Source organism: Cygnus olor, chromosome 3 (genome assembly GCF_009769625.2).
Source record: "Cygnus olor isolate bCygOlo1 chromosome 3, bCygOlo1.pri.v2, whole genome shotgun sequence".
Taxonomy (NCBI): domain Eukaryota; kingdom Metazoa; phylum Chordata; class Aves; order Anseriformes; family Anatidae; genus Cygnus; species Cygnus olor.
The window spans coordinates 103,649,517-103,674,420 of record NC_049171.1 but is presented as its reverse complement, the minus strand read 5'-3'; the positions used below and the strand labels follow the sequence as shown (position 1 = coordinate 103,674,420).

The following is a 24,904-nucleotide window of genomic DNA, read 5'->3' as shown; positions in this document are numbered from 1 at the left end:
TCAGGCCTTTGACATTCTCGATAACCATAACACATGGCCTGCAGCTGTCTGTGCAACATTTACAGTACTTCTTTCAGAAAAGACCTCGCAGGAGCATCAGCAGATGAGGCAGTGAGGTTCGGCAGCAGTGCCTGCCTTTAAGCTCTGCTGGTTCAATTGCTCCAGTCCTTCACCTCCAGCACTTTCTCAGTCTTACAAGCTATGCTCCCTGTGTGCGTGAGAGAGGATGCTAGGGAGGATCCTTGTTCAGGCCTCAGACAGCACTGAGCAGAACAGAGCAGAGAACAGCCCACATGCTGCCTATGGATTGGCAAAGCCTAGGCTTTTCCCTCCCCCTTCATCATTTACACACCTCGGTCCAAGCACCATATCATTGCAATCTTGGCAGCATTTCCCTACCCTGGGTCAAAAAGCTCTTGGGAGAACCTGAGAGGAGTAGTTCCAGGCTTTGTTTGTGGTTGCTCATAGCAATTCCTCTTAGCAGGCCACTCTGCCCTCCTCCTCCCACAAGGGAAGCGGGGAAGTACAGCCTCCTATCCACCCTGTGCAGGGGGAAAAAAAAAAAAAACAAGACCCTCTGAGACAGGCAGAATTGATGGAGCATTGTCCTCTTGTCACTCAGAGAAAGCCAGCCCCTGGCAGGATCCCAAAAACAACACAGCAGGAGCTGTTCCTAACCCAGCCTTTGGGAAACGCCGCCAAAGGCATGAAGGGAGCTGCACCAACCTGGAGGTGGGATGAGGTGGTAGGAGGAAAGAAAGATGCTGGAAGTCAGCCAGGGTGCAGTGCGTGTGCAGGCTGGTGGAAGCAGAGCTCTGTGAAGGCTGCTCATGCTTCCACGAAGGGTTGGTGTAACCCTGAAACTGCTGTCTGTTCCCCACCACGCAGGAAGCACGGGCATCTCCTCCATGGGCGAGAGAAACAAGCCACGCAGAGCAGGAGATTATAAACTGCTAACGTGACAAACGGGGACACATCGTCCTTTCTGGCAAACTCCACCCCAGCCCTGTTAGGGATAACCTAAGGCAACAAATATTTCTAACAATCTCCTTCAGAGAGCCTGCCTCGCTAATTTCACAGAGAAAGGCGGACTGACAGCCTCTTACTGCTTCCTTCCAGGAGGACTGCTGGGAACAGAAGCTGAGGCAACCCTCCCCACCCACCTTCCAAGCCCCACGGGCCACTGGCCACGGCCCAAGGCACGTGCAGGCATCCACGCTCTCATCCCCAGGTCACTCGCGCCTTGCTGCAGACAGGTATCAGAGCTCTGATTCAGGTGGGGAGGCTGCTGGGGTCAGGACAACACGGGGCCCACAGGCTTGCCCTTGCCCCACTGAGGGTGGATGCTCAGACCTAGCTTCCACCTCCAGTGTTGGTTGGGCCTGTTCTCAGAGCATCTAACCCCCACCCAGCCAAAAATAAGAAATTCAACTACATATCCGAGGCTCTTGACATTTGCCAGTGGAAAATGAGAAAGGCACAGAGGTACAAGGAGAGGAAGAGGGATCCTTAGAGCCACAGCGATCAGCTGTTTACTTCCTACAGAAGTCCCTGTGAGAATCCTGAATTCAGTCCAGGGAGAAGAAAAGGATCACTGACTGTTCACAGGGTTTCAGAGAAATTTCTTCAGATGCTCTGGTAGAGAGGTCAGTGCACATAAAGAGGGAATAAAGGACTCACACACGAGTGCAGTTGTTACACTCTACCTCGTATCAGTACTCCAACTAGGCTTGACCAAAGACTTGAGCATGAAATCACACCCTTTTCCAGGAGCACTGGTATACTCACTTCTTTACCCAGAGCTCTGGTTTTAAGGCTATCATTTTAAAAGTGAAGGGAATAAAATTGATATTCGTATTTAAAGATTTTTCAGAAGGGGATTTGAATCAGAAGCCCATAAGCATATCTGGATTCCCAAGTGTGCCACCACTACCTGCGATGAATCTGAACTAGCCCTACTAGTGCAATGCCCGTAGCAAGCTGTTCACTTCTCCGGTCTGAGGACTGGCTGCTGCTGCACCAGTGAGAGCACGCAGTGACTAGGGAGAGGAGGAGGAGTGAGGCAGGTAGTTCAGAGCGCCTGTCTGAAATCATTTTCTTCCACCCACCCCCTTTGTCACCCAGAAGTTCAGATTTCCAGACAGATTTTTATTTTTTTTTTCCATCAAACGGGATTTTCCAGCACAAATTAAAGGTAAGCAAATGAACGCTTCAGTCAGTACTACAAACGTGGTAACTCTGGAAGAGCACCACGCTGCCGCCTTCTCATCGTGCATGCCCCGTGCAGCTGACTGCATGCCAGACAGCTCCACTGCTGTAACTGCAACCCACAGATACTCAAATGGATATACCAGAGAAGAAAAAAAAGCAAACAGCGGACAAGGAGGCAGCTCTGGTCAGCACAAACACCTGACAGATCTGCATTGCAAGCTCCAGATCTATTTAGTAAAGCACTCACGCTGAGTTACCAGATACATTTTACTGCAGACCACTTTTATTTATTTTTTTTAATCGGGAGACACTGCAGAGGAACACAGTTTTATAATAAATGCCCTTTGGACATTACCAAGCCCTCTGTCAGAGATGGGCACACCAGAAACAGGGAATGAAAGCAGCAGCCAAGCACCCCTGAGGTTGTAGAGTTGGATAGCTTTACACACAGAGACACACGCACACATTGGTAACAAAAGCACACAGCATTTTATAGGGCAGCGATTTAGAAATCACATATCATCCTGAGTCCCTTGATTACTGCTGCTGAATGACAACGTCACTGAAGATTAGGCTTTATTTTTATTTTTATTATTTTTAAGACATAGGTTTGTTGTTTCCTGATCTGAACACAGAACAAAAACAGGATCATAACTTACAACAGAATACAATGAAATTCTTATCATTGTAAAAATATGTAGGGAGATAATCCAAATCCTGTTCCATGGTATTTCCCCTCAGCCCTCTTCTCCTACAACCACCCTTTGCAACTTTAGGGCCTCTTCCCTGCTTTGCATGGAAGATTTGACACCCATCTGAAAACAATAAATTATTTTGCAAACAACCGATGAACATAGCAATGACTGTCCAGTAACACTTCCACAAAGCAACAGACCTTCCTGGCAAGCTGATAAGAGTTTCCTGGTTTGTTTTGGATGGTAGTAGCTTTTTATGTTCTGTTGGTTTTTAATAAAAATCAACTCTCTCAACCTTCTCGTAAAAGGAAGGGCAATCAGATACAGTTTATTTTGCCTCCCCCAAACACGTTGTGTTGCATAATAGGCTGTTCTGCTGAATACAGAACACAGACCAACTCCAAAAACAAAAACCAAGCACATCCACTTGGGAAACAGGTGAGATGCATGGCTCAAGTCCACCACTGCTTAGGGATGACTGGGTGACTTCTGCACACACCATCAGTCCTTTCCTGATCCCTTTCCTCTCATGTGTTGTATTTTCACACTACCCAAGTCCCACACCAGTTCTGTGCCTAACAGGCTACATCAGAGACAGGAACATGGTCCTGTTGGACCCTTCCTTCTAAGTGCTGGCCTGCCTGAGGGACTTCTGCTGGAGAACTCAGTCCCTGCCCCTATCCCAGCCCAAAGGTTTTATCCGAGAATGGTCTGGGTTGGAAGGGACCTTAAAGGTCATCCAACTCCAACATGCTCACAAGCACCTCTGGATAAACGTACTCACAAGTCTCTCTTCTTCAGAGAAGAGAAAAAACCATTACACGCATTTTATTCAACATTAAGTACTGACAAGTGACATCCCCCCTACAATTAAGCAGATTCACGCATTAGGTTTTAACACTTAATCCCCTGAAGTCATCTCTCATTAAAATAATCAACTTGCAATACAGTCCACTCCAGAAAGGAAAGTAAAAGTGCCTTTTTCTCTTTTTTCAAAATGCTATTTTTCATCCAGCCCATAACCTCTGCCCCTCAGAAAAGCAGAGGCAGAAGTCAGCCACACACACAACCTGCAAATTCTCTACACACAGGAGCAGCCTGGACAGCCGTGAAAGTGACTTCAAGTAGGCAAAACATCCAGGAACCATTTTGCAAATCAAAAGTTTTAACTCACAAACAAGCTAATTTTAAAGTGTGAAAACTGAAATAGATTACACCGCCATGGAGGAACAACAGCTTTCTGATCAGTACTTTTTTTAAGAGACACTGTTTTGCATCGCTTCTTCAGATCAAGTTTCACCACTCAATCTTACAGCAAGGAACAAAAGCGAGTACTTGCAGAGTGCTCGCACAATGCAGCACAGATCTCAGACTTGCATTTCTTGTGCTTTCAGACAATCACTTTCACTTGTGTGTGAACCACACACAGTTATTCACACGTGGGCTTGCCCAGCATGGTTTAATTTCTTGCCCATAGAGGCTAGCAAAGGCGGCAGCAGCTCTCGCTGCATACCCACTTCAGTGTGCAAGAAGATAGGTGAAGCAAACGATGTCATGGCATTAAAATTCAAAAAGTGGTACTAAAAAGGCCAGGCAGGAGCAGAGGCAGCCATACCACCTGCTAGTGATAAAGAGCTACCTTCTAGAAACAATAGCACGGCAAGCACCACAGCCAACAAGCCGAGCAGCCCAGTCCAGCCTGAGACCATCAAGTATTTCCAAAAACAGCACCAAACACCTTCTCATCATCATTCTCCCCCCCCCCCCAAATTAACCATCTTACCTTAGCACTCATACATCCACACAACCTGGCTCTCCACAGAGGAAAGAGAAAAAAAATTGCATCATCCTCCCTTTTCAAACCTTCCTGTAATTGTGTTAAGTAGGAGGAGAGCAGCACAGGTGAAACAAATTCTGTTCCCAAACCCTCATTCACCTGGCAAGTTAGGCCTCTGTCTGGTGGTTGTTTGACTACCTCAGGTTGCCCTGATCTGTTTTGTTTGTTCTGGCCTTCCCTTCCTTGAACGAGGCTGCGAGCTAAAGGCTTGGAGCAAAGTTTTGCTGCAGAAGAGCACTTCTGGGTCATCACACTCAGACCAGCTTTTGCTTTTTCCCTCTCAGAAGGAAGAAATCAGAGTTGTTGTTGTTGTGCAGAGGCATTGCATGGCCAGAGCTGGCTGGTGGTACCAGGTGAGCCAAGGCTGTGACCTCCCTGAGCTCAGCACAGGCACTCCTGCTGAGCTTCCAGACACCCAGGTTGCACATGCTATTTATCCTAGCCGAACACCTTTTGCATCCTTCTCTCTGACATTTGGTGACTCCTTGCTTTTCTGGGCTGTGTCAACGTAACCTGTTGTGCTCCAAGCCCCAAAACCCACACTCCTGGCTGGGCGCTGGTAAAGCAAGCAGAGGATATCTGCGAGAATCCTTTTCTGCTGTTTACAGCCCTCAGCAGGGTCACAGCGTCTCTCACAGAAACTCTGGTAGTGTGACAAGCCCCCAGCTGAGCTCAGAAACCTTCCTGCTTCCCATTTGCATTTGAAAGGGGCTTTCCCAGGCAGGTGGTAGATTACACATATGCATAAACCACACACAGATAAAAAAACATCAGCGTGATCAACGAGGAGATGTGCACCCTGTGCGGGGTGACTTTGCTGGGTATGTTTTAATTGCTTTCTGCAAGCCAAGCAAAAAGACCTTCAGTACGCGGTGCAGCTCTGCAGAGCCAATGCAGGTAAGCTTGAAAGGAGCTGGCTGCTTCCTAACAGAATTAACGAGGTGCCACCAGAGCCGTCCTTGCCGATGATGGTGCCTATGAGACTTGCAGCAGTGTCACCAAGCCCGCAGAGCTGGTAAGCCTGGCACAGCCTGGAAGAAATCCCAAAGCACAGAAATGTTCAGTCACAGAAAGACTCGGTCTGGGCACGAGACAGGGCTGCTCTTGGGGCAGTCAGACACCAAATCCCTCCGATCGGAGAGAGGACAAGGACCCATGTAAATAATCTGAGAAAAAAAACTCTTTCTGCTTGCCCGGGGCACATGGCTTGCCCACAGCAGAGATCCAGGGTGCTTTAATTAATCCACACTCATAAAGCCTGCTGCTAAGCTATGATAACTGCAGCAGGGCAAAACCCACCAAGCGCAGCCAGCACCAGCAGCCTCCTTCTTGGCATACATCACTGCTTTCTCCATATGGAGAGCAGCGGGAGCAGCAGGGGAGAATATAAAGGTTTAATTTTAGCCCGCAAGTCCTGTGCGTATCTTCCCTTTTTATTTTTAATCTGAACTCCATGTAAAAATAGAATTTCCTGCCATCCGATAAGGGATTCCTGTTTTTCTGTGGGGCCATCTCCTTGGAAAGCTGGTGCCTGTAGGATTATTGATGGGCTCTTCAAAGTGCAGCAGCAGAAAGGATAGGATGAGCAGTGGTCGGTATTGACATTGCTTCTGCTTTGCCTTAGGGGAAAAAAAAATAAAGCAGATGTGACCACCACCCCCCTCCCCCGCCCCGAGATAAACAACAACCAAATTTAGCATTTCCATAACTGTTTTAGAAAATCTGTTTTGTCTGAATATTTTTAGTAGTGGAGTTAAGCTTTGCATCCTTCTCAGGTAGGTGTTTGCAAAAAAACAACAAATTTCTCGGGCTTGGAGTTGCGTCCTGCCCTTTGAGCTGGGTCACTAATGAGGAGATAAATATAAGTGCTGGAGAAGAGTCATCCCCCCCACCCCTTCCACTCCCTGTGCCCGCTCCCACACTCCTGTATACCGCTGCCACCGCCGCAGCCCCAGATGCATTCCTCCCCCACCCTGCTCCCCATGTTTTTGCTTCCCCAGCTCAGTCTGCACCTCACTTTGGGGGCAGGAGGAGCCACTCCAGGGTGCTGCTGAAGCAGAGGACAGGGCTTGCAGCCCAAAACACAAGCATCCTGCACCTGATGGTGAGCATCAGTGCTTGGCTGAGCATCAGGCCTTCATCCTGTATATGCTTCAGGGCTTCTGCTGGAGGAGATGCGGTCGTTTTAAGCTCTGCTGGAGTTGTGTATAGTGGGGATACCTGCCTTTGTTCCCTGCATCAGCAACTGGTAATAACTGGGGGTGGATGGCAAATGCAGTGAATAAAGCTTGCTGCAGGGCAGATCCCCTTCTGCTGCTTTGGGAAACACTCTGAAAAAAAAAAATAAAATAAAAATGAAAATAAAAACCCTGCAGAGTGTGCAGGGAACCTCAGCTTGCAGCTTGGCACAACAGCAGGCATTGAGCTTTTCCTGGAGCACCATAAAATCGGACCAACATGAGGTTTTGCTCTCCCACACATTGACAACACGTGCTATGTAGAGAGAACACAGCTGCCCACCCCCCCCACACCCTACCACCACTATTTGCACCAGACACACAAAACTTTTGGTTTGCTCAATTCCCAGAAAGTCTTTCCTAATGGCACATAAGAAAGATTTTGATAGTCTTCCCTGAGAAGAGGAAAAGTGCATATTTTTATTTTTTTTCCTTTGAAAAATAAATCCCGATTCTCTCATGTGCATCAACCACCTCAGAAAAAGCTTGGCCCTTCAGCGTATGGGGAAGTGTCCTGTAACTGCGGGAAATTTCATGCTGATGGAAACCAATCACTTCTCCACAAAAAGCTGAAACAGAGACTTTCGGGTCTGCCCCGGTATGCTAACCCAGCTCCCAGGCTCAGTCATTGCCAGCAAGTGTGCAGCGCTGCTGTGTGTGCACGAGTGTTAGTCTGCTTTCTAAAAACAACCTGTCCCACTACAAAGATTAAAATATTTAAATAGGACCAAGTGCTGATGTATCAAAGAGTTGCTATTGCATCGCTTTTATTAATGAAATGAAAATCAAAATGTAAGGTTTGTCACAGCTGTTTCTCTCGTGGCAGTGCCCACAGCCGGTAGTGCCTGTACATTGCTCACCTTACCCAAGGCAGGGCTGTGCTGCTGGGACTGAACTCTGCCCCTTCAGAGCAGGAGTATTTTTGGGTGCAGCCAGCACTGGCAGCTTCCATGGGGCACCCACATCGTTCTCCACAAAGGGGCTGCCCCGGAGGGAAAACAGGAGTGGGAATGTACTGCAGCAACCAAATCGGCCTGTGGGTTCAAACAATCCTGTGGCCAGGTCTTCAGAGGCATTTCAGTGCTCCACTTAAACTTGAAGGTCCAGGGCAGGGACAGCACTCCCAAATCAGTCCCAGCAGTGAGACAAGCTCATTCTGCCCAGCTGCTAAAAATGCTGTTTTGGTATGCAGGCCCCACTATCACCTCCCGTTCCCTCCTGGTTTGCCCACCCTCGGGACAAAAACAAGCCATGTGTGCCGTTCCCCCAGGAGGCCAGTCCGTGTGGGGCAGAGCCCAACACCACGCCTCCATCACCAGTCCTCTCCAGTGCCTTCATCATCTTTGCTCCCAGTGGCAAAGCCTGCTGCAAGGCTTTAGGCAAGAGCAATGGTCAATCAGAAATGAAGAATCAGAATTAGAAGAAGCAGAAGAAGAAAAAGAAGAAGAAGAAGAGGAAGAGGAAGAAGAAGAAGAATTAGAAGGTTTTCCTTGCCTCATAACCTATTCCTTGTCAAGCAAAAATCTCTGCAATTACTCTATGAGCAATTAAAAGAAAAAGAGGGGGGTTGTTTTTATAATTTCCCTGCCTGTACCTAGCAACAACGGGCTGCTCCCACAAAGACATTTAAAGTATGCACTTGGTCTCCAGGAGTGTGGCAGCATACAGGGGAGGGTGTATCCAGAGGTTTCATCCCACTGCACGGTCAGATGGGAGTGGGCTCCACCCCACAGGACCTGGCCCTGGATAGGTGGGTGTCCCCGCACAGGTACTGTGTGTTTGATGCAGTCTCCTGCATCCGTGGCATCATTTATTGTCGCTGTGCCTCACTTCAGTCAGGTCTGTTTGTCCCACGCTGTCTTGCCCCCAGAGCAGTAGATGTGTCACTTTCCTTTCACAGGACACTGCACAGCCTTATCTAAATATAAACGACCTGGGAATATTTGGTGGGTTATTGTCTGAGAAAAAAAAAATGTAAACCAAACAGATCTTAAACCTGTTTTCCCCTGCCACTTCTGGTATATTAACACAGTTAGGAGCAGACTCTCCCAAGTTCCTAGAAATGTTACTCATCCATAAGCAGTAACATCCCGCAAAGCCAGGTGTGGAGATAGCCTAAGCCTGCCTGACTGCCTCTCCCTAAAAATCACCCTAACAGCAGAGATCTCTGAGTATTTGAGAAGATGCTGAATGAGCAATCAAGAAAATTCAACAACCAACCTGGCATTATTCCCACGGGAAAGGCCAGGAGCAATGGACAGACATCTCAGCAGTCCAGGTCTTTGGGCTAAAATGACATCAATTTCCCAGGGTTTGCTGCAGCCCCCTGCATGACCGCGAAGTGGTATGCTGCCCTTACACCAGTTTTGGGAGGTTCAAACATCCCTCCACGGGAACCTGTCCTGCAGGAGCCTCGGCAGTGCTTTTGCAGCTTGCCTTTCCCTCAGGACACACTCATCCAGCAGGAGCAGGTTCTCCACCAGCAGTGGCCGCAGGGTTTCTGCACCTCAGGTATGCAGAAGGGCCAGGTTCCTCCAAGGTGTTTCAGCCTCAGCCTCCTGGCTCCCCCCATAAATCCCAGTGTCCATTAGGATGAGTCCAGAGCAGTCACAGACAAGCTGAACCCAATATTTTGGCTAAGGTCAGTGTCGGGGCAACAGGAGCTGCCCAAGTGTTGAATGGGGAGCAGCAGTTGTAACCCCAGCTGTGAGTCCCACCAAAAGGGAAGGACTTTTGACACGAGGAGAGAAATGCCGGGCTGACAGCAATGCCCAACTGAGAGTCCCACCCTCAAGAACATGATATTAAGGAACACAATAGGGTGACAGTTGTTTCATATTCAAAATAAATGAGAAAGAAAATGTGAAGGGCTGGATATTCCAAATTACCACACATATAGGCACTGTCTTGTCTGTTTGTCTGCACATGCTTCTGGTTTCTTTCAGCCCCCTACATGCTATGGTGTTTTAAAAGCCAAACAGGGTGTGGTGAGGCATGGGATGAAGACCTGTGATGGCTGGGCCTGCAGGAACCCCAGTCACATCTCAGTCCCCTCCTTATTACGGTGTGGTGCTTGTATGGATGCAGACAATGATCAGTTTAACAGCTGACGTAGTAATTAAGCAAAGCTTAACTGAACTTCACTAATCATACAAATCCTCAGTAAATTACAATATTTGATGGCACCTTGTACAATTCTTGTGTAATGGCTTTAGAAAGAATGGCACTCGGTGCTGGCAGCTAGCTGTGCAGCCTGAATGGTGGTTGCAAAGCACTTTGGATGTTTATGACTCCCTTTAAAAAAAAAACACAAATATAATCTAAAATGTACGTTTCCCCCAATGACTCTGCTCCGGAGAGTATTAAAAGCAGTACCTTGACTCAGTCTGTCACATAAACATCCTGCTGCCCCGGCACAGCCTGATACTGTCTTCCTCCCAGGATGAGAAGCTGAATAATGTGACAATCACAGCTCCTGCCCACAGGAAAACAGGAAGCGCTGGAGTTCTACAACCCCTCTGAACATTGTCCTACCTGCTCCACTCCTTGGACGCGATGTGAACTTTTTCCTTTCCTTTCCTTCCCTTCCCTTTCTGATCCAGCACTGACCAGTCCCAGGATGCTGCTGCTGCACAGGATGGTGGCTGTCTCCTGCTAGCATTACCTGCCTAAACCCAGTATGCTGCTTCCAACCTAAACCTCCACCTCCGTAACCCACCACCAACCAACCTAGCACTGGTGTTTCAGTAGCAGCACTGGATGTGAGTGCTGGAAAAGATGGATATGGACCTGGTGCACCGGGAAGATCCGCTCACCCCACAACTGTCTGCTCTAGAAGCAGGGCAGCTTGCTCCTCCTCTGGCTGCTCCCACATTTCTACAGAGTGATTGGTCCAGCTTAGATGTCCTCTCTTAGTTTCCAAACGGTAGCCTTCCAAACAAAAAAACAGGAGAAAAGAAAGCTTCCTATCTTGCTTTTCCTTTACTTCCAGTGTAAAAATATCTCTTGCTGAATTAGGCAGTGTTTACCATCACTTAGAAAAGAACACTTTCCCACAAGCAGGCAGCAGGATCTGCCTTCCTCTGCTCACACACGCGCACCACAAAGGCTGGCACATGGAGGAACAATGGAGGTGGATCGGCACAGTGCTTTGGTCAGGTCATGGTCACACAAAACAATGCTCTGCAAAATTTTGAAGTGTAGGAGGAATGTGAAAACGTTGAAGACGAGAATGCTTATTGACACAGAAGAATATCTCCAAACCATTTGCATCCTATGAGAAAAAAGAAAAAAAAAAAACAAAAACCTAAGCCCAAGGCAACCCAGCTTGAGTCATCAATGGGGCTAAATCTGCATAAACTCAATTATGTTATCCTTTTACTGGTTTAAAGAATCTTTTTTTTTTTTTTACTGGTTTAAAGAATCACTTTTTCTCACAGTCATGGCAGTAAGAGTTTTCCTAAATAAGGACTCAGAGGTGAAGCTTCACATAAATTCCTTAATTCCACTGTATCGTCATGTTAAATAGTGGGATGCAAGTGCATTTTCCTGTCTGGCTCAAACTCTAGCCTAAAAACGGTGCTGTCCCTCTACAAGACGGAGCAGAAAGCCTTTCAGATTGCAATCTGTTGGCCATTTCTAAGAGGTCCATGGTAGAAGAGTGAGGAAAGCCTAGCAATAAGTTTAAATTTGAAGAGTGTCAACAGACATTTGAGAAAGGTTTCCAGCACCAAACAAATAAAAAATAATTTAAAAAATCACTGTTTTAATCATTTAAATGGCAGGTACAAGTTAGACAGAGAAAGAAGAGATTCCTTTCTTCTCTCTGCACCATAGCAGTGTGTTTTTACACACACCTCTGGGTGTGTTTTGTCTTAAATCAACACAGAGAGTTCCTGACACCCATCTTCCAGGTCTACACCTGTTCACTGGTACAGAGTTCGGCTCACAGAACAGTGCTGCAATGTGCTTCATTCCCTGAATCATCATTTCAGTCACCCTCAGCATTCCCACCCTCACGACCTGGAGGCTACTTCTCCAGAGCCTGGTCCCTGGCCAAGAAGGTAACATCCCAGCAAAAACAGCAAGGCTAAGCTGCTCCACACTGCAGAAAAAGCTCTTGGTGTGGAGCCTTGCAGCTTCATGTCCCTAGTATGGTCCTTTATTCTCAGGTGTGGTGGGGAATCAGGTGTCAAACTCCAAGAGGTAACACTGGAAAGCTTCAGTGTGGGGAGATGGGAGGACCAGGGAGCTGGAGGGGGCCACGGCTGAGTAAACCTGTGCATCCGCTGCCTGAAAAATGCCTGCTCCCTCCAGTCCCTGACAATACAGGGCAAAGCCTACCTGTATTTTGCAGATGTTGTTGGTCTGAGGCTGGGTGTATTCAAGATGACCTCGGGATAGCTTCAGTCACTGCTGCATTCTTCTCCTGCATTCCCAGTGCCCCTTCTTCCTAATTTTGAAAACGGCTCATCTCCCTGTGTTGAAGCATCCCTGAATCAGTGAAAAATATTTAACTTCCCAAGGACCCAGAAGAAACGATCAAACTAATGATCCCCCCAAGGCCAAGTGATGCAAGAAACCATGTAATTTGGATTCCTGTATCACCCCTAGCTGTGGAGAATAATTCCTTTGTTTGGCATATAATTATTGTCATATTTTAATATCTGATGTTAAACAATTAACAGATCCAAAGGCTGTTGTTTGCAGGGAGTTGTGCATTTGTATTTACAAACCAATTTACCACTGCTTGGTCTTAAAATATTTCTGACTCTATTTCCCCTTTGCAAGTTCACCTCAGTTAAGCTCAGTTGCAAGTGAAGAGTTAAAAACAGAAATACTGATTTAGCAGAGAACTGGATCCACAGCACAAAGCTATAGTCAGGATCTGTGTTTGAACGCCACAATTAGGGAAAGCAGGGTCTGGGCATCCATGAGCTCTAACAGTCACAGGGAGGCAGCCCAGAGAGCTCACTGACAGGAACAACACTGCTTTATAACCCCATGAAACTGGAATAATCGGAAAAGAGCCTGCCACATCATCCTGTGCTGGGGTGCTGGCTTGGGGCAGTGGTCCACTACAGGCTTCTCTCACCTCCCATGTTCAGACAGTGTTCTCCAGGTGACCTGGCCTCCAAGGCAAAGTGAGATGTATTTCACTTTGATGCTGGACACCTTCCTTCACATGGAGCGCCTCAGGAAATAGAGAGTGAGCGCTTTCTACAGTGATTCAAGCAAAGCTGCCGTGCTTCTAACAAGTGGGGAGGCGCAAGCACTTCTACTCTCAGGGGTAAGGGTGAGCATCAAGCTGAACTTCCTCACCTGCCAGGTGCCACCGACAGGAGTGGAGGGCTGGCAGCAGCTTCTGGAGGAGCTGGAGGAGAAAGAAAATGGGAAACTCCCAGTACCTCAGGGTGAAGAATTTCTTCCTTATGCCGATGCGACCCGCTCCGGGGCAGATCCGCCCTGACGAGGCGCGGTCGGAGCCGGGAGCGCCCCCCCCACGCCGCCGTACAAAGGCGGCCCCTGGGGAGCGCGGCGAGTCCGTCAGGCAGGGCGCGGCACGGCAGGGCGGTGGGCCGATGGCTTCCGTCTCTGCTGGGAGCAGAGCACCACGAAGCGGCTTTCCAGTGAAACAAAAACGGTCTCAGCACGTCGCACCTGCCGGGCCGAGACTGAAACCCCGACGGAGGGGCCATGACACCCCCCACCCCCACCCCGAGACGCCTCTACCCGCACAGGCTTCCCAAGGACTGAAAGTGCTGCCCAGACCACCCATTACAGGGAACTGCAATATTTGTAGGTCCTCCTAGGGCCTGAAGGCAGAGTTGGGTGTCGTGGGTGCAAGTGTGACCAGACAGATGCACTCTCTGAGCAAGTCACTAGGTTGCGAGAGGAGCTCGGCAGCCCACAATACATCCAGGAATCCGAGAGAGAGACCAATGCGTGGTATCATGTGCTGAGCAACAACCATGTCTTAAGTCCTCACAAGGGGGTGGTAAAATGGCTCCCAAACTGAAACTGGCAGAATTGACAGACTTGCAAGACAAGGGAGGCAGGACCCTTGTCTCTGCTCAGAGCAGAGTGAGGAATCTTCCCCCTTGCCCCTGAAGTGCCCCTACACAACAGATATGCTCTGGGGCTCAAAAAAAAGGAGAGTGTGTCAACAGCAACAACAAGGTAACGGTCAAGACACAGGAAAGGGCAACTGCAAAATTGTAGACCAGCAAACCACTCGTTTAAGAACCAGTTCCACAAAAAAAAGCAAGGAGCTGCCATTTTAAAGGCACTCGCCAAGGTGACCAACTCCGGGGCAGACACGTTATGCAGTGTAGGGGGGGATCATGGTAGGGTGGGATTATGGCGTGCAGAGGGTTTCCTGCATCAAGGCCACTCGAGGTAGCTGATCGAGTCACCAGGACCCAGCAGCCCTGGCAAAGGTAGCTGACGAGGCAGCAGCGGCAGGTTATTTATGTGGGGCATAGCTGCCATTTTACAGTCACTCGCTGAGCCCATTGGCAGCGGGGCAGATGTGTTCTGTGGAAGCACCCCCACACCCCCTGTTTTTTCAAAGGCACCCCCTAGGGTGCACAAGTGACAAAGAGGGCAGTGAATGCCAGTACCATATGACAGCAGAGAGCACAGCTGTGGGAGGTGGGAGGCCTACTGACTCCTGATGGGGAGCACCTTTCTCATAGGAGGAAAAGGATTTTTGCCCATGAGTTAGCAGGGCTGATTGACAGGGCTTTAAACTAGATTTCAAGTGGGAATGGGACAAAACCAGGCCCACCGGTGATAAGTTATGGGACTGCACACCAATTTCTGAGGAACTGTGTGCTGGGGAGGCCCTTCAGTCTGCCCCGTGAGGGCCTGAGTTGAATGAAAGACATGCTTCTATACATATACACACAGCATGAGAGATAAGCATTTCAGCTCCCTGGGGCACCAAACTACTGGAGCGAGTCCAGAGGAGGGCTATGATCAGAGGATTGGAACACCTGTTTTATGAGGATAGGCTGAGTACAGGGCCTGTTCAGCTTGGAAAAGAGGAGACTGAGAGGAGACCTCGTGAATGTGTATAAATATCTAAGGGGAGGGTGTCAAGAGCATGGAGCCAGTCTCTTTTCAGTTGTGCCCAGCAAGAGGATGAGAGGCAAGGGGCACAAACTGAAGCACAGGAAGTCCCAGCTGAATATGAAGGCACTTCTTTACTGTGAGGGTGACAGAGCACTGGGACAGGTTGCCCAGAGAGGTTGTGGAGTCTCCTTCTCTGGAGACATTCAAAAACTCGCCTGGACGCCATCTGGTGCAATGCGCTCTAGGTGATCCTGCTCGCTGTGGGGGTGTTAGACTAGATGATCTTCAGAGGTCCCTTCCAACCTCAGACATTCTGTAATTTTGTGAATGCACCCGAACAGAGCTGATTGCCTCGGTGAGTCTGTTCACCTCAGCGAGATAATACAGCTGGCTGTCAGAGCAGCTGTTCAGTGAGCAGCTGTCCCTTCAACAGAAGAAACAGCTGTCTCATCTTTACTACTGGGACCTTTTACTTTCCCGTTTTCTCAGAGTTTGCTGTCAGGCCTTCTCAGCACCCTAGAGTCCTGGTAGAAACAACTCCATTTAGAGGGACTGTTACAAAGACAATACAAATTCAAGTGCTTCAAGATACCAGCTGGGTCACAGATGAACCCTTTCTCCACAGCTACATGTTGTGCACTTTAGCGTGTTACTTCTCCAGATGACAGGGCAGAGAGCTGAGATAGACCCCTGCCAGGGACAAGGTGCCAAGGCTCTTTACGTTATTGAATTGTGTAACAAAATACAGGACTAGGTGCTTGAGAAACACACAGCTTTGCATTGTGATGGCACTGGAGCTTAGAAAACTGCAGATTAATTGTGATGGGTTGAATGGCTTTCAGCAAACCTAGCATTTTGAGGCAGGTTGGAACAGACCCACTGCAAACCACAGCATGATCCTCACATGCTCTGAATAGACTTCTACTTCGGATTCTGCGCTCCCCTTTCCTTTTGGGCCAAGAGCTTTGGCAATGGCTTCTTTGTGAGAAACCTGCTCATACAGATGAAAGAGCTACCTAAAGATGCACATTACTTGGGGTCTGTCTACAAATGCAAGGGAGATGACACAGGGTGGCAGACCCTACTGGGGAACCACTAGTGATGTTCCCAACCCTTCCATGCTCTGGGAAGTCCAGGCTTGGCCTGTCATTTGCTCATAATTGTTCTGTGTGGACTGTTTCCTATTTTATGACCCCACATCTCCAGCATGTTCAGGCTTAAAAGAGCCCTGGGAATGTAACATGATGCTTGCTCCACTAACAAGTTTTGAGTAACACCAGGTTCCTGTTTACAGGGCTGTTTTAAATGGGCCAAGCTTAGTTTTTGCCAGCACTCAGTAGCTCAATTTAAGAATACGGCAGTCTAGACCAGGTACCAGTCACACTGTGCAGACATCCTATGGTGCAGGCAGTCTCTCCACTGCCTATGTTGTGCAGTGCCTGCCACCTTTTCTCAGCGGCTGATGGGCCCAGTGGAGGTGGCAAGAAACATCAGGATGCATCACTATTCTCCTGTAAAAATGGGATGTGGCTACTGTAAGATTTTCCTGTTGGAGAAGCCATGGACTCTACTTTCTTTTGGACTTGACTGCCAGCATGGCCCAGTGAGAGGCGCTCCAGCACCGTACTGCTCAGCAACCTGGAGCAACCCCCCCCCCACCTGTCAGCCATGGAGTTGACCTGTCTTGCAGCCTCTGAGAAGGGTCAATCCTTGTTAAAAATAAAGGGTGAGATGAAGTTGTCCTGTTTTCAAATTGTGACAGACTTTTACTGTAGCATACTGATTTCCAGAATATTTTTTAGTTTTATTTTGCAATGTGACATTCACAGAAAATTCCACACACATTCATGTGACAGAGATACCAATTTGACTATGTTCATTGAAGAATGATAGTGAAAGCTGTCAATTACAATTGAGCTTAAACAATTACTGAAGATCAGCTTCCATCTCTCTTAGTGGGACATGCAATTAATGTTATTTAAGACATCAGATCAGATGACCTCCTTCAGCCCTTCCACGAACTATCAAGCTACTGCAATGATTACTTAAATGTTGTTACTGTACGTTACAATTTACAGTCTAACAAGATGGTGTAGTTCATCTCCCGAGGATACAGTTCTGGAAGGAGAGAAGCAGGGCAGATTTCCAGATTATACGTAACATTAGTCATGCATCCATACTGTTTTTCACTGAGAAGTACTAGAAAAGAAATATTTTATCTTGGAAGTAGATTTCCGTTCAGCAATTGCAAGCTGAAATCCTATACAGAGAGATGTGCATCAAGAGATCTGACAGAGCATCTATCAGAGGACAATAATGTGCACTAAAAATAGGAGAGTTGTTCTCCATTTAGTAGCACAGACCACATTTTAAGTTGGACTATTCTTTGTCAGTATTATCTCTTCCTCACAGCCCTACACAAAGGGATCCAGTCCTTCCCTAGGGTTATCTGACACTTAGTTCCATGGGAAAGCAATGTATGAAATGTTAAGACACTATCAGAAAAATCAAATGAAAATCTCAGCTTCACATTCTTTAGGGTCCCCAATGTTCACATAGCCCACCCAGGTGTTACATTGATCTCCATAAATTTCCATTGGTCTCCAACCGTACCTTATTCCTACACCCTCAAAACCAGTTTCTGTAGATTATTTTGTAACCTTGATTTTATACCACTCCCCAACCCTGGTGTCTGATATCATCTCCTTTCAATTCCAGTGTCTTCAAAAAGGAAGATGTTTCCTCCTCCTGCCACCCAGTGGCTGTGGAAGGTAAAATAAGCGGGCCCAAAGATCAGGTGGGCCTGAGAGCCGAGACTGGTACCTGAAACTGTGGATCACAGATACTGCAGCAGAAGTGGCTCCACAGGCTAAGGCCTGCACTGAACTAGCTTGCTTTGACCACTGCCTATATACATAACTTGGCAAATACACATACAATTAATGCAGAAAATTAATAACAAAAGCAAAACTAGATAAATCTTATAAAAAAATTCAGCTGACTAGGCAGTCAGTGTGGCTACGAGATACCACAAACCCGTTTTGAAATCATGGAAAAGGTGCTGCCAGAACCACAGCAGATAAACAGCACATTCATCCTGCTGGGTGACATCCCGTCACATGGGATGTGCTCCCTGTCAATGACTCTTTGTGAACACTTATATGATGCTGGAAGCTCACTGGTGTCACACTCTTTGCCTCTAACTCACCATGTCCTGCATTAACACACTTTACATTCCCTTTTTGTTTCTTTTTGGCCTGGGTAGAATGAGTGCATCCAACAATCTCGTGAGGTGGAACAATGCAGAGACAGTGCTGATGCCTATCTACCTCACAGACTTTGTATTTTGCATCCCTTCCTGGACAAAGACAATGAATACGCAGACTCCAATAGCTAGCTGTTCTGGCACACAAATGACTACTTTTTTTTTCCTTCCCTAACAGTTTTTGCCTTTTTTTTTTTTTTTTTAACATATTGCCAGCTTTCAGAAGAAAACAAGAACGTGTTCTCACCCGCTACCTCATCAGTAGAGAAACACCCATAATCTATTTTAATTAATAAAATAATTAAATACCAAGTCCAGCAGGCACAAAATACTTCCTGCAACTTGAATATAAAAATGCTCTTTTTCCAGATGGTAGAAATATAATATTTCAAGCTGAGAATTACATCTAAATATTTCCAAACTGTATGCCCTGGAGTGCTTCAAAAAATATTTCAAACTCTGCATACATTGTTAAGTCCTAAGATGGTGGCCAATTTTAAGCAGGATGTATGTAAGCAAAATTTCCTTTTAGACAATGAAGTTATATCCTCTTGCCTCATATTTTTGTTGTCCCTAGGAGTGCTAGAATAAAAAAAGGACATTTTCATAGAGCTGTGGGCCAGAGAAATAGAAAAAGTTTGCATGTGATGAGCAGTTACAGTACATGGCTGGCATCATCTAGAGAAAATGTGATGGCACCATGTTACTGACAGTAACGAAACCTGTGAAGAGGGATGCCCAGGCTTTAATCCAACATTAAAAAGGCATTGAACTCAAAAGACAAGAGGTCATCACATCATTAGCACATTTTTTGGACAAGCAAACCATGTAGCAAAACACCCAATTCCATTACATTCAGCAAAACTAAGAGTTGTCTTGAAAAGGCAGCAAGACCGTAGCACAAAAGCAAGGAATTTGTTCCTAGAGGACACACAGAGCCAACTAATCCCCAACTTTGTCCGTTCTTGTCCTGTTCCCTCACCCAGGCTGGTATAAATTGCCTTGGGAACAATGATCAGTAACTTCTTGTTACTCCAAGGCCCTTTCCTCTGCTATTTAAAAGGATGAGGGAAAGATGTAGAGGAAAAAGGCTGAACATGTGAATGAATCAGCATCTTGCTGGAAGTCTTGGTATCTCTAGTTTTTGTCTTTAACTGGAGAAGGCAGCACATGAACCAAAAAATCATTAAAGACCTGCTGTAGACAAAGCAATCCTCATATAACAATAAATCAGCTGTTGGTCACATTTCAGGGTTGCCCTCTGAACCATGGCCGTTATATATGTAAGACCTTCACCACAGTTAGCTAATGTCAAAATTCCTCCTCATCTTCCTCTAATATATAGCTAGCTGTGTGTGCTGAGGCAACACAATAGGGCCCAGCCCTCAGTTCCCCTTAATGCCTTTCCACTTGTCCACAAGAGGACTGTTTTTCTAGGTTCAATGCATTTAAGTCCTTCTTGGCATTACAGCAGAAGGTGTATTATTTTCTCCACAGTAAAAAAAAAAAAAAAAAAAAAAATCACAGCTATAACCTGGCAGCAATTCTCTCTCCTAGAGGAAACAATGATTGAACAATTAAATGTGAAAGCTCTATGAATCACAGTAGATGAGCCACATGGACACAGATTCTTTTTTTTTTTTCATTAGAGTACTACTGTGTTTACAACAGAGGGACCACAAGGCACTCTCATGAGGAGAGTTTGCTCCTCAAACTCTCCATTTACACACGCACAGACCATGGCTTAAAGGTCCCTGGCTCAGCAGAAGGACACTGTAAAGAGAAGAAAAAAAATACAGTAAGCAACAGCAACAACAAATGAAGGTTCTAATCTGGGTCAGTGTGCCCCACCATGCTCCCTTTGAGGTAAGTAACTTCATACCACTGAAGATCTGAGCTCATATACTGGTGTTTCAAAACACAGAGACGTCTGTCTCGTGGCACTTCTGTTACAGGCTGTGCCTGGCTCTAGCTGAAGGCCTCATTCTCAAAGTTATTTGAGAATATATACTCAGACAGTGTTGCAGGTGTTTGGTGAGGAGAACTAAGGTATCCAGGTTTTGCTGTTAACAACACTAGGGTTCAAGCTGACAAAAGCCTGGTGGATGCCCATGTGAACAGACAGTGAGGTTTTTGGAGTCACAAAGGAATGAGAAGGACTTTGTGCAGGGACATAATCCTATGCAGCACTGTCACAACACTATGACAGAGAAGAAACCCATGAGGAGATGGTGACAGTGTTAAATCTTGCATTCTTTCAGGTGAAGCCCACACCCTCTAAGGAGACTCCCAAGGTAATAACATCCAGCAGAAGTGAGCATTTCCAGTAACACTTCTTTTCTCTCCCTATTGGAGCGAGGCCAATAAATCACACAGTAGACCTGCAGTATGTGTTAACAGTTGTGATCCCCTAAGAGATGAGGGTCAGGAGCATCAGGGCAGGTCAGTGCCTTCTGCGGACTGCACTTAAGAGGATGAACTGCAACTTCAGAAATATTATATGACAGCCCTTTCTGCAATGGCAGCCCAAACAGTGTTGGTCAGTGGATTTCTCTCTCATTTGGTGGCATGTTAAGTAAAGGATAATGCTCATGAAAAAAAACAAAACAGATGCTTAAGTAGGGCCATAGCTTCCCCATACTGGCCTAATCCCAGACCTGAGCCATGGTGACTAGCACACACAGAACAAGCTGGTCAGGGAGCAGACTATGAAACCAGAAGCTTTTACCATTTTCGTGAAGATGTCCACACAAGCATTGCGGATCCTCTCTGGGGTGGCAGGGCTGTCCAGCCTGAATGGTTCAGTCAGGCCAGAGTCCTTCCTTGCTGAGTAGATGGCATCTTTAATGGCATAAAACACTGAGGCAGACAGGAACAGAGGCGGCTCTCCCACAGCCTAGACAGAGCACAAGCAAGATTGAGGCTGCAGCCCAAAGCAGTCCTGATTCTAGAGAGACTAATGGGGCTAACAGAAAGATGAGCAGGCCCTAGACGACAATCAATTGTTCTCATTCCTTCTTTGTAACTTCTCAGTCTTCCAGATGTGATCAACAAGGAAAGGCCAAGCCAAAACAGCAACTCACCTCTCAGGTGTGAACCTCAGTCTACCAGATGTGGTTAGTGAGGAAACACTGAACTAAAACAGATTCCAGGCTGCCAGGTGTGATCGGTGAGAAAAGATCACACTAAAAAACAATCCCCAGTCCATTTTAAGAAGATTCAGTAGCAAAATATAAGCTTTCAAACACAGCAAGGCTGCTATAAAGGAAAACAGGTACTAACCCTTTCCCACATCCCTTTGGACGATACTAAAACTTCAGCAAATGGAATTCAGATTAGGCAGTGGTGAGTTGTCTAGACAGAGTGCATGATACCCCATCACTGGAGGTCCTTGCAAACCCTCAGGGATTACACAAATATTGTCTAATACAGTACGCTGAGATCCTTGCCAAGCCCCTTTTTTTCTCAATTCTTACACCAGCACTTATCACCCAAGTTCTCCTCTTTGATGAAGATGTTTGTGTGGATAGAGGGGAATGAGACAAGGTATGGAAACTGGCAAGACATGTACAGGTTAACGATGCTGTGTGGCCTTCCTAAATGCTCTGCTGAACCATAAGTAAAGCAAACTCTTTCATGCTGCACATGCAGACCTGACTAGCTGCAGGCACCACCACTGATTGCAATGGAAACAGCTGAAGAAGATGTGGATTCATTATTATGAAGCTTTAACGGTGAAATATCGCTGTGAAACAGCAAAGGAAGCAAGACGTGAAAATTCAGACACAAGATCTTGGTACATCAGATCTGGAGAAATGGTACTACTGGTAATGTCATTTACAGTGGTGGTTCTGCTGCCAGGAAAAGGTAATCAGGGCTTTTGGAATTGACAGCAAGGGTGTTAGCATGCAGTGGAAGGCTTGCAGCCTCTGTTAGAGGACAGCTTCTAGCACAGCAAAGTTGTTTCAGTTCTTTCTACTGGACAATCAGGGATGCAATGTGCAGACTACTTCCGGTCCTCTTTACAATGAAGGGTAGTGTACACGTTTCTGGTAAGGAATAGAAAAGCATCCTGACCTAAGTGTAAAGCCAGCATAACAAAATCAACTATTCTGACACATGCATCATTACTTTACCACACATTTACAGAAGCAGTAAGAGGCCTGCAAGATCTTGCAAGCGTACCTTGGATGAATAAACTGCCTTGCTGTTTGGACAGTCACGGAGAAGAGATACATAGAATTCTGTTGGGATGTCTCCAAATGCAGGGATTTTGTACATCCCAGGCCCTCGAGTGTACAAGTTCCCTTCTGGTGAATAGCGTAACTCCTCCATGGTGAAGAGCCCAAGTCCTTGGACAAACGCTCCTTCTATCTACGAAAACATCCAAACAAGGTTACCTTCTTTTTTTGTTGTTATTGAACAAACAGTGACAATTTCAGCCAGAGTTTTCAGCCCTCCATTCCTAGCTAAATACCTATTTCTTGTCTCTAAACCCTTGTCCCTTCTGCTGAGTACAGTTTGGCACCTTTATGCAACTTCTGTGTTCCCAATATAGATATGACTGCATTTTCCTGGCAGATGAAGCAATCTATCTATACAGCAAGCACATATACTGTAAATGCAGGACAGGATATTTTTGACGAAACAAGGGAAAAAAAATCAATACCAAAATATTGATTCCTTCACAGGCAGATAAGCACTGAATGAATTGTACTTGCTCATAATTCAAAGAAGAAGATCAAAAGGACTGAAGAAAACTTATCTGAAAACAAACTATTTTATGTTTGCTATTTCAGTATGAATGCTTTCCTGAGTACTGCATATTCTCAGGTTACCAGCACAGACCCATGCAATAACACTCCCATATCCATTCAACTATCAAAGGCTTCTTTGCATAACTTTTCTACTCTAAATTTTAGGAGAAAAAGAAAAAAAAAAGGGAAGCGGCTATGAGAGGAGGATACTCTCAAACAGCCCTATATGAGGAAGCTCTGCTCTCTGTGTCCACTGAGAGATCTGGCAAACAGACTACTCTAAAGATTCAGCACAAACAGTCCTTAACCCAGCTCCATGTGCTTGCAATCCTGCAGCCATACAACTCCCTTTGCCCCCGAGATTCTCTGCAGTGATACATGGAAGGACACAGGAAACTGCCACCTTTGACAGGTTCTATATAGCCTGTATCTTTATTCCCAGCCCCTATTTAACATGCTGAGAAGACAGAAAGGCCCCCTTTCCCCTTGGCCACTTCCAAAAAAAAAAAAAAAGCCTCTTTCTGAAAACATGCTGCTTTCAATGCACCTTATGTTCTGGAAATAAATCCTGCAGCAGCAGCACTGGAGTTGCACTATACTGACACCTAGAGTTAGCAAGGCAGCATTGCCTAGGTAAACAGGTGCAAATGTCTAGTGATGCATCTCTCGGTGTATCAAACTACCTTATTTTTATAACCTTTATTTGCTGGGTAGTTTCATTGTGATTATTACTGCACAAAACACAGAAGTACATTTGTACCTGCCTGAAAATTTGCAAGCTAAGTAACTAGTCCAACTTCCTATTGAGATCCATGCACACCAGTAGCTGGAGAACAGAATTAACTGCCCCAACTCTTTATTCACAGAATTTTCACATAATTAAATGGGAATTGACAATGACAAATAGGAGTATAGAAACAGGGCATGGGATTTAGCCTAGACATGCCACATAGCAGAAGTTGGCCCTGGGATGAGGTTATTCCATTGTATTACTATTCTCTAGATTAATTTCTTCGGTGAGGTATACATTGAAAAGCATTGGTGTAGTAGTAACTGGAGAATACCCTGTAGTCTTTATATCTGCCCAATACTACTACTAATAAAAAGGTATTTCACTACAAAATTTTGTGCTTATTGCATAGTTAACTGCAGGTCAAACTTTCATAACTGTCTTAAAATGCATCTCTGGATAGCCAATTTAAGTTTAAAATATTCTGTTTGTAAATGTGCAAGCTGGAGTGGGATAATGGTTCATCTAGAAAAGCCTGAGGGTAATGTGATCATGCTAACATGGTGAAATTAGTGACACTATTTCACTTACCTGTCCTATATCTATGGCTGGGTTGAGACTGGTGCCAACATCCATTACAATGTCTGTGCGAATATTCTAAAAGACAGAAATAAAGAATAAATCAGCACAGACATTGAAACTTGTACACAATGGTTTTATATGAGGAGGCACAATATATCCACCACTATCCATACTTGACCACTGTTCAACAATCTATGTCAAGCTCAATTCTTCATACTATCTTTTACAGGGAGTTCATCTCTAAAGTAAAACAAAGGAACTCACTGAAGTTTTCCCTTGAGATCCATCAGACCCAATCTGCATTAATTAAAACTGCCAGTGTCAGTGCTCTGTACCTAAGCATAGCCAATTAGGCCAAATGCTAATGAATCGTCTTCTCTCCCGCTCCCCACCCAACCCCCCCCCCCCCCTTCTTGTGACCACGCTCTCCCCCTTTCACCTTTAAAAGATTCCAGTGTTAGTTTTAATGATTAACTCAGTTCTGGTATGTTGCTGTTCCTTTGTGCTAACACAG

General features: G+C 46.2%; 1 protein-coding gene and 1 long non-coding RNA gene across 8 annotated transcripts in view; both read right to left on the bottom strand.

The window, feature by feature from the left end:
- Positions 1 to 1,865: 1,865 nt before the first annotated feature.
- Positions 1,866 to 13,509, bottom strand: LOC121067972. 4 transcript variants are annotated; one of them, XR_005818536.1, is made up of 5 exons: positions 13,302 to 13,508; positions 13,075 to 13,173; positions 12,324 to 12,457; positions 6,842 to 7,073; positions 1,866 to 6,362 (listed from the first exon to the last, which is right to left on the bottom strand). It is a non-coding gene; the product is annotated as an uncharacterized LOC121067972 (long non-coding RNA). The 4 variants fall into 4 exon arrangements; XR_005818537.1 differs by having other exon boundaries at positions 1,867 to 5,774; positions 13,302 to 13,509; XR_005818534.1 differs by having other exon boundaries at positions 1,866 to 7,073.
- A 3,336-nt stretch (positions 13,510 to 16,845) lies between these two features.
- XDH (xanthine dehydrogenase) overlaps positions 16,846 to 24,904 on the bottom strand; it is a 75,926-nt gene continuing 67,867 nt past the window's right edge. For all 4 annotated transcript variants that reach the window (XM_040552937.1, XM_040552938.1, XM_040552940.1 and 1 more), the window contains 4 exons: positions 24,400 to 24,465; positions 22,507 to 22,695; positions 21,050 to 21,217; positions 16,846 to 20,094 (listed from right to left, as the gene is read on the bottom strand). In XM_040552937.1, the coding sequence (XP_040408871.1) occupies positions 20,044 to 20,094; positions 21,050 to 21,217; positions 22,507 to 22,695; positions 24,400 to 24,465 (474 nt within the window). In that variant the 3' untranslated portion in view covers positions 16,846 to 20,043. The remainder of the gene's footprint in view (positions 20,095 to 21,049; positions 21,218 to 22,506; positions 22,696 to 24,399; positions 24,466 to 24,904) is intronic.